The sequence below is a fragment of the Trichomonas vaginalis genome, chromosome I (genome assembly GCF_026262505.1).
Source record: "Trichomonas vaginalis G3 chromosome I, whole genome shotgun sequence".
Taxonomy (NCBI): Eukaryota; Parabasalia; order Trichomonadida; family Trichomonadidae; genus Trichomonas; species Trichomonas vaginalis.
The window spans coordinates 26,780,854-26,797,146 of NC_067203.1; the positions used below are offsets into that span (position 1 = coordinate 26,780,854).

The 16,293-nt window shown below is 33.5% G+C and overlaps 6 protein-coding genes and 3 pseudogenes across 9 annotated transcripts, besides 2 other annotated features; 4 read left to right on the forward strand and 5 right to left on the reverse strand.

The window, feature by feature from the left end:
- Positions 1-545: part of a mobile genetic element that runs on past the window's edge.
- Positions 43-363, forward strand: TVAGG3_1056010 (uncharacterized protein; the record flags this gene model as incomplete). Its single annotated transcript, XM_051255872.1, has 1 exon — positions 43-363. One exon carries the CDS (start codon positions 43-45, stop codon positions 361-363), a length of 321 nt encoding a protein of 106 aa, XP_051081446.1.
- A 2,936-nt stretch (positions 546-3,481) lies between the features above and the next one.
- Positions 3,482-16,293: part of a mobile genetic element that runs on past the window's edge.
- On the forward strand, positions 4,695-5,084 carry TVAGG3_1056030 (annotated as a pseudogene). Its single transcript has one exon. A coding segment is annotated over exon 1 (390 nt).
- On the forward strand, positions 5,591-6,466 carry TVAGG3_1056040 (protein of unknown function, DUF4106 family; the record flags this gene model as incomplete). Its single annotated transcript, XM_001310339.2, has 1 exon — positions 5,591-6,466. The coding sequence occupies one exon, from the start codon at positions 5,591-5,593 to the stop codon at positions 6,464-6,466; it is 876 nt and encodes a 291-aa protein (XP_001310340.2).
- On the reverse strand, positions 9,943-10,881 carry TVAGG3_1056050 (organellar and viral DNA polymerase type B; the record flags this gene model as incomplete). The annotated part of the gene is made up of 1 exon (XM_051255873.1): positions 9,943-10,881. The coding sequence occupies one exon, from the start codon at positions 10,879-10,881 to the stop codon at positions 9,943-9,945; it is 939 nt and encodes a 312-aa protein (XP_051081447.1).
- On the reverse strand, positions 11,431-11,763 carry TVAGG3_1056060 (uncharacterized protein; the record flags this gene model as incomplete). The annotated part of the gene is made up of 1 exon (XM_051255874.1): positions 11,431-11,763. The coding sequence occupies one exon, from the start codon at positions 11,761-11,763 to the stop codon at positions 11,431-11,433; it is 333 nt and encodes a 110-aa protein (XP_051081448.1).
- On the forward strand, positions 12,031-12,396 carry TVAGG3_1056070 (uncharacterized protein; the record flags this gene model as incomplete). The annotated part of the gene is made up of 1 exon (XM_051255875.1): positions 12,031-12,396. One exon carries the CDS (start codon positions 12,031-12,033, stop codon positions 12,394-12,396), a length of 366 nt encoding a protein of 121 aa, XP_051081449.1.
- TVAGG3_1056080 lies at positions 13,754-14,636 on the reverse strand (annotated as a pseudogene). The gene has a single exon. A coding segment is annotated over exon 1 (883 nt).
- TVAGG3_1056090 lies at positions 15,104-15,655 on the reverse strand (annotated as a pseudogene). Its single transcript has one exon. A coding segment is annotated over exon 1 (552 nt).
- TVAGG3_1056100 (phage tail repeat-like family) lies at positions 15,694-16,278 on the reverse strand (the record flags this gene model as incomplete). Its single annotated transcript, XM_051255876.1, has 1 exon — positions 15,694-16,278. The coding sequence occupies one exon, from the start codon at positions 16,276-16,278 to the stop codon at positions 15,694-15,696; it is 585 nt and encodes a 194-aa protein (XP_051081450.1).

A 16,293-nucleotide genomic window follows, 5' to 3' on the forward strand; every position in this document is an offset into this window, starting at 1 on the left:
AGTTTATTTTTTTATTTTATTTTTTATTTTATTTTTATATAAATGACGAAAACTATTGAGATAACAAACTACAACGGTCATGAGTTCAAGAACTTGTTCTTCGTTCCTCGTGAAAATACATTCTATCAGATACGAGGGAGAAAGGGTAAAGTTAGTTTGAGCGTTTATGACAACAAACATAATGGAAAGTTTATACAAGCATACGATACAAACGGTAAGCGTGTTTCATTAGCTTTGTCAAAACTTACATACATTTATTTTGACAGTGATTTTGACCTATATGAAGAAGAAAGTGAGTCAGAAGATTATGAGCTGTTATGTGAAGCACAGCAATGGGAGGAGTTGCAATACTTTTGTAAGTGAGAACGTTTATTTTTTACATTAGTGAGGTGAAGTGGTTGGCGGCTTTGTAAATATTTAAGGTTAAGTTATTGTTGTCGTTTGTGTTGTAAAATATACGTTAACGGTTTTGTAAAGTGTCAAATTCACATATCATGGGTAAGGAGGCGCGCAGTGACTCCGTACCCATGATATGTATACTAACTACGTTCCAGGAGTTTATGTTAACCTTTCTGGACAAACTGCAGCAGCAGTAACCAAAGTAAAACTGAAACTTAGAGTTCCTTTGTCATCCTTCCTCATCTTCAGGTTTTTAAGATACTTGCCAAACTGGGCAGGAAAAATTTCTATCGAACTTACTCCAAGCAAAAATAACTTAGTCATTGCACCAACACAAGACCCATTCACTCTTACAGACGTAAAGGGAACAAATAAAACGTCATTCGCCGAATTTTGCAAAGACAAAGTTGACTTAGACTTTGGTTTCTCAAACCTCAACACTGAAGTAAACTATTATTTCAATGCTGCTGGAGATGCTTGGGACCCAGTTAAGTTCACATGCGAACAGTTTGAATGCAAGAGAATAGAAAGCAGACTTGCCGTTTATATGTTGGACCCAGATATTTCAAATGCTTTAGCTGCCAAATATATTGCAGTTCCACTTATGTTCCCTATACACCAAATATCTGTCAAAGACTTTGCAGGTGAAGTTGGAAACCAAAGTGCTGACCCAGGTGCAAGAACAGATATTGCTTTAACAACTGCAATGAAACATGCAGATACTATGTTGTACTGTTCAGACGAACTATAAATGACTATTCTTGTTTCTACAACCCTGGTATTAAATATCATATAAATATAGATGGCAAATATTATCCAAGAGAAGAATATTCTACAGTTGAGGATATGAGGTCATACAACTTGACATTAGATGCTATGAACTTTAACAACAACTTCACAACAACCATTAACCCTGAAATGCAAAGTTCTATTATGCCATATGTGAAAGTATGGACTCATACAGGAGGTCAAAAAACTCAATATACAAATGGAGACCGTTCAAACTTTTGGCTTGGCATTCCATTTGCTGACTCAGAAGACTTTATGGGTGGTATTTCAACTGTTGGTACAGTTCAAATACAATATACTGGTGACAGAGACGGTCCAGATGAATTGAGAGCAAAAAGTTTACAAAACCAATAGCACTTTTCACGGAAGATGCTCTTTTGAAGATTCGTTCGATGAAACCTGCTGGGGCTCCTCAGATTGGCATAACGACAGCTTCCATCGAGCAGATTTTGGCAGCAGGTCAGTAAGTTGTTCTTGAACTGACTTCTCTCCGTCAAATATTGACAGTACGCCAGTTTTGACATAATATTGTATTATAAACTTTCCTTTAGTAATATCGGTCAGTTTTGAAGTTATATTTTGTCTGCTTCAAGAACTTTCACCATTTCAGTTATACCAACTTTCTTTGCTTTATGAAAATATTTAGGTTCAGCAAAGACTGCTATTCTATAACATTTTCCATTGTTTGTTGTAAAGAACTATTCTGTCAATGTATTTGTATTGTTTGTGAGTATAAACTTTGTTCTGCTTCAATTCAATAAGATATCCGAATACGTCCTCTTTTTATTCTAAGTAAAATGTCATTTCCGAAAATAGAAGCGTAAGTGTTTCAAAAGGTTTAATGGCGGTGGCAGATGTGAAGTTAAATTCACCAACTCAAACAAACAGTCAAAGTGTTGTTGTCAATGTCAAAGACAGAGATGTTTGAATTGGGGAAACCATACGAAGACGAAGATGGTATAACAATTGTTCCTGTAAAAGAACCAACATATCCTGAAGTTAGCAGAGACTTAAGTTCTGTTGCAATATTCGAAACGACTACCAACAACTGAAAGACAAACTTCAAACTCAGGAGAAGATTTGTCAAGCTTTAAGTATAATGTTAAACTTAGTCGAACACAACCCTGTAAAGTGAACTCATATGTCATTGCACCTCATGAAGTTTTGAAAGAACTATTGAAACTTTTGACAGAGGCAGACGATATAAACATCAAAGAAATAGAACCCGACATTAGTTGCTGTGGTGTTTCATATAATGCCATTGACAAGATATACGTTATGAAAGGAGGTGAAAACGTTGAACTTAAAATATAGTTTCCCAGACGTTATAAAAATATTTGACGACCACAACATTTCATTAAAATTATTTGCTAAGTAAATGGCAGAAGACATAATGGTTTATACTATTACGACTAAAAACCCTGAGTCATATAATTCTATAACAACAAACTTACAAAGTCCTCAAGGACGATATTGTAAACTAACCATAAACACAATGACGACTAAGCCTGTTTTGCTCTTTTGACACCAGAAGACTTTATTGTTGTGAATGGTAAAAAATACTCCTTTGAAGATACTTACTCAGATATACCACCAACAGGTTTTGTTGACTTATTTAATACTTTAAGTACGGGTGTAACATGTGCTGCAACTAGAGCAGGTTTCATTATGTTTGGATGTCCGACTGAGTTTACTATTAATGATATGAGCTATAATACAAAAACTTATATCTGGTTTTTACTACCAACAGTTTCCTATAACAGGAAAAGGTGTCATACAAGGAATGTCTATTTCCATTGACATTAAGCACACCAATCTTATATATTGTTTCAAACTTAGGTTCAAAGTTTATTCGAATGTCGACAGAAACTATTATGACCAAAAGATACTTATGCATATAAACAATACTTTCTCTTGCTGGTTTGCCTATTGTTCATTCGAATGCAGAATTTTCAACCTTAGTGAACTCAAACACTTTGGCAAGTATAACGTTGACATTAGTTGACGCAAACTTTGTTCCTGTAAAACTTTTATGTCCTATGTATTTGTCAATGACGGCAGAAAGTTTCGAATTGGAAGATGCAACTGGTGAAAGTATTGTATTACAAGAACAACTTCAACAACAAATAGCTCAAGAACAACAAATGCAACAAATGGAACAACAAAGTCAAGAATAAAAAAATAATATTTTTTTTATTTTTTATAAAAATGTACAGAATAGATGTTTCAGATTTTATGACTTCCAAGCATTCAGAAATATGTGTCCATTTAGAGACTATAACAAAGCAGTCGAGATTTGAAACGTTTAGTCATTTATGTTGACTCTGCCCCAGAATGTTATGTCATGAAAGAATGGGATGTTGTCTTTAACAAACCAAGAGCAACAATAGTGTCTGAACAAGAATGTAGACAGAAACTTAAGAAAATAAAAGTTGTACAAGTTGGAATGAAGATGTTAGATGCTTGGGATATCTTATTGTCAAAGTTAGAAGATTTTTCAGTTCGAGGTATAAAGTTCTATACACCTTCTCCAACTTCTATTCTATCTTCACTGGATATAAATACGAACAAGTAGAATGGAAACACAGTATTATAGAAGCTTGGTTAGACCATGTCAAAGAAATTATATGCAATGGAAACGAAAAGGTTTATGAGTATATCTTATGTTGGTTTGCAAACATCTTACAACATCCAAGTGCTAAAAATGAAACTGCTATCATTATAATTGGAAAACAAGGAACTGGTAAGAATACTTTCTTTACAGATATTTTGTGCAAACTGTTAGAAGGTTATTCGAATCCGAATATGACAAACTTAGAAAACATCTGCGGTAAATTTAACTCTTCAATTGAGAATATGAAACTTATAGTTTGCAATGAACTTCAAAGTATAGATACAACAAAAGTTTTGAACTCAGATGCTTTGAAGAGTCTTATAACAGACAAAGTTGGAGTTGTTGAAAGAAAGTATAAAGACCAAAGAGTTTGTGAAAATGTTGCAAACTTCATTATGGTTTCAAACAATGTTGTTCCGATGAAGTTAGAAAGTTCTGACAGAAGATATGTAGTTGTCAGAACGTCAGATTCTCATATGCAAGATACAGAATATTTTGACGACTTAGCAGAAACTTTGACATCTGACTTTTACAACCACTTGTTCTCATATTTCATGACATTAGATATTTCTAAGTTCAATCCAAGACAAATTCCACATACCGAAGAGAGACAAACATTGTTAGAAGCAAACAAGAGTGTATATGAACTGTTCATAGATGAAACTGACTTTGTGTCATTAGATGAAAGGTCATTGTACGATTCGTATAAACAATATTGTCAAGAGTATGGTTATATGGCAGCTTCTAAACGAACATTCTTGGCAAATGTCAAAAGTCTTTTAGATGTTCAGAATGGTGTATATACAAAGAAAATTTTTTCTGAGTAAATTTTAAAAAAATATTTTTTTATCCGATAGAAAAGATGACGAAATTTATCTCAGTAAATAAGTACATGACAGAAGTCAAAGATAAGTTAGCTCCATTCGCATATTTGAATGTTTACTTCTACAATTTTGAAAAGTCTACATTTGACAAAATTTGGAACATTGCACCAGTTAAGTTTGCTGTTGTTAGAAAAAGTGGTGCAACTTTTGAAGACTTATACATTGACGGTATGTTGACAGTCAAAGAAAAATTTTGACAGAAAGTTCTCAAAACTCGAAGAAGGTAAAGCATACAAACTTGTTATACCTTATGAACCAAAGAAAGCAGACGACTATGAATATTATGAGTCTAAGATAGTTGAAGTTCAAGGTAAGTTGGGTAAAAAGATTTTAGAGTCTAAGCCAGTGTTTACTCCTAAAGAGGAAGAGAACATTGACATTGACCAGAAATGTTCTAAAAATAAAATTTTATTTTACATGTCAAATTTCTTTTTCTCCTGGAACTGGTTCAGGTTCTTTCTTCTCTTCTTCTACTTTCTTTTCTTTCTTTTCTCTCTTCTTCTTTTCTGGTGGAGATATGTCAAATTTCTCAGAACCATATTTATGTAAAAGTTCTTTGTCCTTTAATAGCTCATCTAATTCTGTTTTCTATTTCATCTTCAAGAACAGCGCATGTGTCTTCTTTGCATTCTAAGAACTTTTGTTGGACTTCATCTTTCCAATCGGCGTCATCTCTGTCAACAAGTCTGTCATTGACAAATTTTAAGACTGCTCTTTGTAATGTTTTATGGTTCTTGTCATATTCCCAGAAACAGAACTTTAGAACAAATTCACCCTTCTTGTTTACACTATGTAAGATTTTATGGTCGACAGATGTTTTGCTGTCAAAAAGCTTGTCTCGAATATAGATAGCGAAATCGCTAGACATTTTCTAAAAGATAAAAATTTTAATTTTTCTAAAAATATGTTAGAAAAAAAGTTTGCTGACATTGACAAGAAATTTGAGAATGTTTTAAACAAGAACAAGAGGAAGTTAGAAAATGCTCAGATAAAGCCTATACATGACAAGTTCTTATTTGCTCAGAATGGTATAACAGGTCTAATTGCACCACCTGGGTCGGGTAAGACTTTCACTTATCTTAAAATGGCTGCACAACAACAAGAACTAGATGAGAAGAACCCATTCTATGAGTTAGTAGTCATTTGTTCGACTTCTGGTCAATTTGACCAAACCGTCAATTCGTTCAAAGATATTATAAAGAAGTCTAAGTTAGTATGTATAAAGGATACTGAGTTGTTAGATTGGATAAAGAAGTACCAAAGAAGAGTTTTGAAGTACAATGCTATAAATGAGTATATAAATTCTAAGTTTAAAGACCCAAATGAGGAAAAGCAGAGAATATTAGAGAAGAAACACTTCAGAAACAAACAGAAAGAGATAGAATACATTTCGAAGAAATTGCAATCTTACGATTGGAAGACTTACCCTCATAGATGTCTTCTTATCTTAGATGATTTCGCCTCTCATCCTTTGTTAAAGAATAGAGAACAAGATATGTGTCGAATTCTTAAGAAGCTCAGACACTTTAACATCTCAGTCGTAATATGTGTACAGACAGCCAAGAGTTTAAGTAAGGATGTTAAAAGAATACTTACTGACATTATACTTTTCCCCGGATTGTCCGAAGACGATTTCATGGAACTTATTAAAGAGTCCATGGCAGGTAAGTTTGACAGACATGAACTATGGGAGAAGTACAAAGTCATACAAGACCCTCATACTTCTTTCAGAATTCATATCTACGCAAACAAAGTTCAAATTGTAAAAAGTCAAGCTTGAAAAATAAATGGTTCATCTACCCTACTTGTTTGAAGTTGTCAAAATACTCTGTTATTTTTTCTTTCAGTAGCGGTAAGTCTTCTTTGAAGGTAAGTATTGTACAACCTTTCATATCATAGTGTGTTTGAGGTAACGTATCTTGAACTATTTGTTTCACATCTTCATTTGGGGTCATTGAAATCGGTAAGTTTTCGCGATAGAACCAATTTCTGTCAGATTTGTAAATCTTAGCAAGGTCGTAAAAGCTTTTGTTGTTTCTTCTGACTAAATGCAACATAACCATATCTTTATCTTCTTCATTTTCCATCTCTTCAGTATAAATCATATACTTATAGTTCTTTTCCTTTCCTTTTGGTACCGAACGTGGTATTCTTTTCTGAATGCTTTTGTCTTTTGCTTCAAGCTTGTTTTCCATCTCTTCACGTTCTTGTCTATGAATTTCGTCAAGAAGTCTGTAAATATACCAAGCATAACGAGGCGAAGCCCACATTGCAACAGCATTTACAAGAAGTCTATGTACATAATATCCTCTCAAACCGTTTGGCAATTTTTCACGATTTTCATAGAGTTTTGGCGACTGGGGTTTTTTACCTACTCGCTGTTCTTCACTGTTTTCAGAAAAAAGTATGTCTCGCTGTGCTTCGCTCAAAAGTTCTTGTGTGCTTTGGTTCCTAAACCAGTCTTTAGGAAGCTTAGTATCTGGAGCATAACATGCTGTCAAAATACTTTGCATTTGGTACATATCGTCTTTGACCGAACGAATGAGACGGAGTTGTTTGTTAAACTGAACCCACTCATATTCTTCATTTATAGCTTCATGGACTATAACTGTTGTTGTGTTCTCTGTTGTTGACATATCTGTCTTTACATACAAAATAAAAAAATAAATAAAAATAAAACTAACTTTATTTTTTCTATCTTAAGGATACCCTTACGTGTCAGATTTTTTGCGCATACAAAGAAGTCATGCTAGACATGAGCTATATACCTGAAATTTTAGCAACATATTTAAAACTTTTTAAACTACAATACACTTTAATATTCAAGAACAAAAATATTTTTTTTAGAAATTACATAATTATTTTATGTGAAATCTATATAAAAACATATTTTGCGAGCGTAACTTTTTTCTTTATAAGCACCTTATATGACTGATAAACTGTGAAGGCACATAATTGTTAATTCATAGAGTTGATATGTTTCCAAAATTGAGAGGAAATTTGAAAATTGAATACCCTTTCAATTCAATTTTCAAAAGATATCAGCTCCTTCAATAATTGAAGGACGATTTTGATCATTTGCTCTTAAAACAAGTATGCCATGGAGAAAAAAGTTACGCTCGCAAATCTGAAATATAACTATCATATAAAAAAATTAAATTTCTAATTTTTTACTCTATAGATATTATTGGCCATTTGTGTAATGCATAAAAGTTTATGTCATATGCATACATTTGGAAGTATGGGAGACGAGGGAAATTACTTCTATGAGGGACTAGGATTTTTAAAAATTTCTCTATCGGACTTACCATTCAATTTCTCGAAAATTAAAAAAAATCAATAATAGCTAAAATGTATTATGCAACAAATTTTAAATGTTACACGGTATTTTTTGAACTTCATGACATGAATTTTCTTTATATTATTTTTTTTTTGGATTTTCTATGATTTATGCGATAGGCTGGAACAACATTATAAGTGCAATGATATCATTTATAGAGAAATCTAAAACTTCAGCATTCAGAACTCGCAACCACAAAAATATTCATTTGCTAAGTAAGTAAAGTTGATTAAGTTCGACACTTAGCTTTTATACGTAAAACCAAGTGTGTATTGTTATTTCTTGTTAAATTATTGAGAAAAAAATAAATTGTAAGAGAAACGATACTGATTATTGAAATAATATTGAGGGTAGCTGCAGATTTCTTCATTAACATGCCGGAAATTTGTTAATCTTGGTTTTCTATCATAAAATCTGTCGAAGAATCTAAAAACGGAGATATGAAATAGAGATCATGTAAATCTAGAGTATCCTGTCAGAAAAATAGACTAAGCATGTAACCCTTTTTTGGTCATAAACACTTTTTAACACTTAGTCATACAGATGATCATTAAATTTAAACGAGCACTTTTTGTCAGAATTTATTCTTTTACAAAGACAGAAGATTTTAGTATTATTTAATATTAGTGCTGTAGCAAAATTCAAAAAACGGTGAAAATTCAGTGAATTTGTGAATTCACATTTTTTTTCGACATTTTTTTGATATATCCATGCACATTAAGAACACAGCTTTGATACGCTTAAAAAAGCATAATTCATATGAAATTGTTAAAGAAATAAACAATTTATATAAAAATTGCACTTATGGGCAGTTTAGATATATAATTTATATATAACATATATACAAATCCATAGACAAAGTGCAATAACTACAATGTTGTAGAAAATTACAGCAGAAATACTGACTTTTTGAAGGATAATAAGAATTCTTCTAAATGTTGTATTTTTATAATTTGATTGATTTTTTTTTACTATTTCATTAATCTTTTATGAATAATAATTATTTTTAATATATGTGCTATTAAAATTTCAAATTCTGACTAATATATCTAAGTTATCTGAACGAAACATTTAGAAAATATCATACTTACATTGAAATAGCAAGTAGAGCATATTAATAGCAAGTTTCTTGGCTTTATATCTATCATCTATTGTTGTTTGATCAAACAAAATTCACTCTATTATATGGTGTCAATTAATTAAAACAATTTTTAATAGTTATTTATTTAGTGCGAATAAGTGCAAACTCATAAATGAATAACTTAATAGTAGAAATGAATTATCTGATATAAATCTCACATTTTGTCCATCAGAAATACTTTAATTGCATACGCATAACTATTAGTAATACGTCTGGAGTGTCAATTAATAACAATCCCACAACAAGTAAAATTCAGATTTTTATTAAACTTATTTTTTCCTAAAAGTTTTCTCAAATTACTATATATACATATGTGGATAAAATAATAGTAATATTGTAAAAAATTAGATAATTTTTTTTATTTGAGAACCTCTCAAAAGTTCATTCAATTTATCAATTGTTTCAGTTTGATGTATATTCATTTCTGGAGCCTAAAACTTTAGCAATCATGACAATATCATATTCTCTTTCTAACTACGCAATGTAAGGGTATCCTTAAGGAAATTCATGAAATTTGGTCATTTTTCAATAAAAATATATTTTAGGTGAAGAGGTGAGATTTCACCTCTTTTTTCACCTCTTTTCTACCCCAGTTATTTTATAAACGTTTCACATGGTAAACGTTATTTTTTAAATTTTGTGAAAACTCAACGGTTTGACACATGCCATATGCCATTTTACTCAGAATTTTGTTGCTGAATTCAGCAAAAATATATTTTAGGTGAAGAGGTGAGATCTCACCCGTTTTCTCACCTAATTTTTCACCCCAGTTATTTTATAAGCGTTTTACATGAATTGTACGATGTATATTTGAGACTCTAAACAGTTTTGTAGCTTCTATTTCTTCTTTTAGTACATCGAATGTTTTAACAATACCGAAAGTTTCTTTATACTTCTTCTTGACGTCAGATAAAAGGAAATCATCAGCAGTTGGATAGTTTTTGTTCAGAAATGACAGCATGTCCATTTTATTTTCTACCGGCTTCTCTGCTTCTTTCTTTAAGTCTGCATAGTCGTTTCTCATACGTTCTATCTCTTTGACGGAGTAGTTATATCTCCTCATTGCCGCTTTACATTTAGAACATTGCGGGTTCATTTTTGCGTTATATTCTGAAACCTTACCTGCTAAAACAACCAAGGCGTCAATGGTTTTCTTTAAATCTGAAGCAGTTGGTTTTATCTGTTCATGCCATACCTTACCTCTTCTATCTTTATCTCTTATCTGCCATACACATTTTGCAGCTAATGAAACAAAGTTGTCGTATGTCTTAAACTCCCCAGATTTATATATGTCAGAGATGTTCTTATATACCATGTCGCAATCTTTGTCCATAACTTTATGGTTGCAATGAAAACCAAGGAATTCATAATTTACCTTTCGTATGAACTTCTTTATTTCTACTGAGTCAGTTGCTTTGACTTCAATTTCGTCGAATTCAGGAATAGTGAGCTTTTGTTGTTGGATTTCAGGTAGTTTAGGCAAATGGTCGATGAGGTCCTCCATTTCATAAAGATACTGTTCATTTGTTTCATCTTTCGCACTACAGTCTAAATTACTTGTTAAAAGTTCCTGCTTTATCTTCTGGATTTCTGTTTCGAAAGTATATGAAGAAGGAATGAAGCTTTTCATTTCTACTAACATAGATGTTGGATTCATGACTAACGAGTTTGGTGCTGTTGTTTGAATTGTTGTTGTGCCGATTGTTGAAATCATATCTTACATACAAAATAAAAAAATAAATAAAAATAAAACTAACTTTATTTTTTCTATCTTAAGGAAATTCATGAAAATTCAAGAGGGTGAAAAAACAGGTGAAAAAAGAGGTGAAATCTCACCTCTTCACCTAAATTATATTTTTGCTGAATTCAGCAACAAAATGAACGAGGTCAGGATGTATGTAAATACATTTGAATTCATTCATAACACCCTTTGTAAGCTCATAAAATGCTTGTTTTGAGGTCGAGCCACTTTTGGCTCCACCGTATTCTTTCAACCAAAACTCAAGAATTTCCTGCATGAATTTTGTATAAAAAGCAACCGTCTGAATTCCGGCGGTTGCTATATTCTTCACAAAATGCCTTATAATACTCTTCCCAGGACTTATTTTCCAACAACTTTCTAAAGTCTTTCCTAAACTGACTGACTGACTGACTGACGGCACAAAGTGGCTTAACGAAAACATTAATATATAAAATTCATGAAAATTCAAGAGGGTGAAAAAACAGGTGAAAAAAGAGGTGAAATCTCACCTCTTCACCTAAATTATATTTTTTGGTCCGGGAACAACTTTCTCTCAATTGGAGCTGTAGCATACTCTTTGCGTAAGCGGTTCAGACCTTCTTCGAAGTCTTGGTCTCTCTTGGACTGAGATTGGAATTGTGGGGCAGGGTTTTGCATAAACATCCAAGGGTTGGGGCAGTAAGGCATAGGCTGAGGAGGGTAGTTCGGGAAGCCTTGTGGTGGGTAGTAACCTTGAGGTGGAAATTGGTAGTAATTCGGAGGTACTTGCTGGAACTGAGGTTGCTGAGGAGACTGTTGTGGTTCTTTAGGTTCCTCTGGTTTGGGAATGGACTCGGTTGGTGGTACGTCGGACATTGTCTTGAAACAGTACAAATATTGTTCTGAAGCAGTGCAAGTCTTGTTCTGAAAAAGTACAAGTATTGTTCTGAAAAAGTACAAGTATTGTTCTGAAACAGAAAATTTTTCTCACAAATTGAGAGCTTTTACGGGAAATTTGTTCTGAAAAAGTTCAAGTCTTGTTCTGAAAAAGTTCAAGTATTGTTCTGAAAAAGTACAAGTATTGTTCTGAAACAGTACAAGTATTGTTCTGAAAAAGTACAAGACTAGTTCTGAAACAGAACAATGGACAACATCGAGCCATTAGATGAGGCAATTTACCTTATAGAGATAAATGAAGTTGTTAAGCAGTACTTGGGCAAGGACAAAGCCAACAAGTCCCTCGGCTTCTGGTTGTCTGGAAGAGGTGCGCTGAAAATCGAAATTGAAACCGGAATTCCAATTCAAATACCAGAAAACACTCCTGTAGACGACATAAAGGAGATGAAGAAAGAAGCTCTTCTCAAGTTCTTTGCAAAGCGCCCATGGATACAACTTCCAAACAGAGAGAGTCCAATTCCACGAATTATACAAATTCTCAGAGCACTATTCCACTTCTCGGGTCAGCCGTTCTACATAACCTCAGAAGGCGGCATCCAACCAGTTCAGTAAACATCTCATTTTAACTCACTTTTTTTATGTTTTTTGTGAAAGTGTCAAAAATAAATTGTTTTCATGAGTTTTCTACGATGTTAGAAAAAATGTTATTTTCTAATATCTTCACATTCAATACTTTTTCAGCACTTTTCCGTAGTTATATATGAAAGACAATTCGAGATAAAAGTCATAGTACAATGGAATAATATGTTGCACACCATTTGTTGTGAACCAAACTTGAAAGTCAGAGAAACTGTTACTAGGTGGTTCGTAGAATTTAGAAGCAAAGTCATAAAAGTCCTTACCAATACATAGAAAACTATTGTTGCTTGAACTGAAACTTGCATGACACATAACATTTTGAGGGTCAAACATGTTTCTATAAACCATCAAATCTGCTGGTGGAAGTATAAATTTAAATGGACCATCTGGTGGTAATGGTTCGTTCTGGTTTAGTAACCGAAGAAATTGTGCCCAAGAACGTTTGTCTACTTCCCAAAATAAAAACTCTGTATCTCTTGGAGGGTTAATTTCAATCTTTTGAAATGAAACGGTGGAGTTCATCTTGTCATATTCTAGTTTCAGATAGTATGTTCCATTTAGTAAAGAGTCGTATTTTTTTTGAAATTCCCAATAATATTTGTTCATTTGAGTTTGAAAGTCATTTAGAGTTTTCTCAAGACTTTCGTCTGAACGAACTGTAAAGATTCTCATTTCGTCAAATTTGTCTATTAGACCATCAGAACCTTTATACTGCTCATGAAAATATACTGCGAACATAAATGCGTTAGTTCTATTTGAAAACAAAACTCTTCTAAATCCTATTGCCTTTGCATCTGAAGGACTTTGAAGCCAACGAATTGGATAGTCAAACCTGTATGCTCGGGATGAAATTTCTTCATCTGAAATAGTCCTACCAGCATTTGTAAAGATATAGTCTAACGGTTTTGTATCTGCTACTTTTGTTCTTTGTTTTTCAACCTGAAGCATTTAATATATGTAAAAATATATTGTTTTAAAATGGTATGCCATTTCATATTTCTCATCTAACAAACAAGTTTCCCAGCGGTCTTCTCCAACAAACTCAGCGTACATTTCAAAAAAAAAAAAAATGTCACTTTTTTAAAAATAAATTTTTTACTTCATGCAATGTTTTATTTCTGTGCCGTCTTCAAGTATGCCCCAATATTTCCTTTTCGATATTACATGAACTTCGGAAAATACCTTATCTAGCTTAAAACAGCCCATCTTTTCACCGACCATACCCATTTCAATGAGTTTGTTGTATCCTTCTTCGTTCGTCATAAGTGCGTCAATGTTCTCATAGTAAACCTTCACTTTGGATTTGACTTCGGAGAAGAATTTGTTGTACTCGTCAAGGACTGCCTTTGCGAACTGAGGGTAAGACCAATGTTCGACAATAGGTTTTAATGTGGTTACTAAGCCACTTTGACCTTGAGTGAATTCGTACTTCAAAACAAAAGGAGAAAACCTTTCAACAAAGTTGTCGACCTTCTCATAATGTTTACTCTTCATCTCTTGAGGTTTCTTAATGGAATATCCCCATGTCGAATTCATAAGCAATTTGAGTGTCATTGCAAGTTTGGGGTTTGAAGCTTTCCTAATATCATACAGTTGTTGTATGACTTTTCCAACTGTATAGTTCCTTCCCGGGAACTCACCATCTTCGTTTGGAATTCCAGTCGGAATATATTGGACAAACCTCATGTATGCAGCGTTAAGGTCGACATAGTATATCTTTTCATCTGAGTCGAACTTGTCGCAACCAATTGGTCCAGTTTGTGGAAATTAAGTGAGTCTCTTATCTTCTGAGAAACTTCTCCTGTTATCTCATAAACATCGTCGAAGCAACCTGTTTCATATAAAACCTTCTGACCTAACTCAGATGCTCTCCAATACAATTTGACGTCAATTGGATGTCTCAATGGAAGTTTGTTTATAGCATCTTGAAGTTCTTGCAACCTCATTGGAAGTTCTTCTGGTTCAGGTTGGTATCCGAACATACCAACTCCTTGTGGAACTGTGTACTTCTTTTGTACTAGAACTTTGTCTGGAACAACTTTTGGTCTTGCTAACAATGAAAAGTTTGTTTCGTCTTTTGGTACAAAAGTTTCTGTCAGCTTGTCATCTGGAATTGGTTCCAACAAACCTTTCTCGAAAAGAATGTTTACAGCTCTGACAATGTTGCACTTACTTTTACCAAAGAATGGGTTTGTAAGACTTTCGTTCAACATGAAGTGGTTGTGGACAATTACAATCTTCAACCATGGTAAGTCTTTGTCAACAACATAGTCGTCATGTGAAGAACCTTTAGCTGTAGGTATGTTGACTCGGATATTGACATTTGCCAACGGTGCAATTTTTGCCAATTGACCTCTGAGAATGTACCTTGTCTTCACACATGACTCAAGATACTTCATCTTCTCATCTGTAACAAGACCAGAGTTCCTGAGACATGTAAGAATGCAAGGTTCATTGACAATTGTTTCAATTGAATTGTAAATTCCATACCTTGTCAAGTCAATGTCAGACTTATTTATGAACGGGAAGTATCCAGCATGTTGTCTGACTGCTTGAGGGTTAGGTTGGTACCATTCGAACTTGACACTTGCAATTCCTTCAATTGCATTCAAAATGTCTGAGTCGGAGTCAACCATTTGTTCTCTCTTTGTAGTCTTGAAAGCGTCAAGAAGTTTTGCGGCTGTTTGTTCATTGCCATGTGCATAGTAAATGTGACCATCCAAATCTGTTATGGTCAATCTGAGATTGTGTCCTTTCTTATTTCCGTCTTGAATTGCAGCAAGTACTCCCATGAAGCCTTCTTTGTTCTTTCCTTCGTCAAAGTTTACTGTAAAGGTTCGACCAGATGTAATTTGACTTCTAACTTCACGATACTTTTCATATGCATATCTTGTTCTTTCCATGGGAGCATGTGCGTCTTCACCTTTTCCTTTTTTCCTTCTCAAAGGATGCAATTGTTCGTCATGTTTCCAGTAGAATCTGGCAAAGCCGTCGTGTCCTTCAACTTGAGGTTCACTAACATCGAAAGGCATGTCCATAAGACGTTCTTCTTCTAACCTCTCTAGTCTGTTTGGATAATTGGCACGTGCTGTTTCCAAATCCATTTCGTAGCGAAGACCAGACAATTTGTCATAGACTTTTATGGTCTTCCCTTCCTATATTTAAAATTCTTCGAAACTCTCCAACCATATCTTTGCAACTCTGCTTTTATTCTAGCAGACTTTCTATCCATTCTATATGGGGCATTTTTATAAAAAAAAAAAATTTTCTTTACTTTACATAACCGCCTGCTGCCATAAGTCTTTGACGCCAACCCATACCAGCTAATGAAGGTTGACTTGGTTTAGTTTGGAAACTAAACTTTGGTTTTGGTTTATCTTCAGTTTTTTGTTTTTCTTCTTCTATCGGTTTTTCGTCACTTTTCGGTTCCTCTGACTTTACTTCACTTGCAGGAACAGTTGTGTCGTCAACATCTTCATAAATATCATATGCCATTTGTTTTTGTTTTCCTTTCAACTTTTTGTGTTTGTTGTAAAGTTTAGAATATTTCGACTCTAAGTCAATGAGATGTTCTATAATGAACTGTTGGTCAGTGAAGTAAACTTTTCCATCTGTTGTCTCGAAAGCTCCTTCAGACTTCAATATTTTATTTGTGAGAGTCTGTTTCTTTTTTGAGATACTAGCCGTTCCATTTCTATGAAAAGTGACTTTATAGTTAGGGTTTGTATTTCCAGACCTGGCACTTTCTATTATTGAATTTTTCTCTTCATCTGTAAGTTCTTTGACAGGTTTTGACAATGGTTCTGAACTTTTTGTTTGTGGTGTCAAATCTACCGTTTCAACTTCTTCGGTCATTTCATCTCAGTAAAA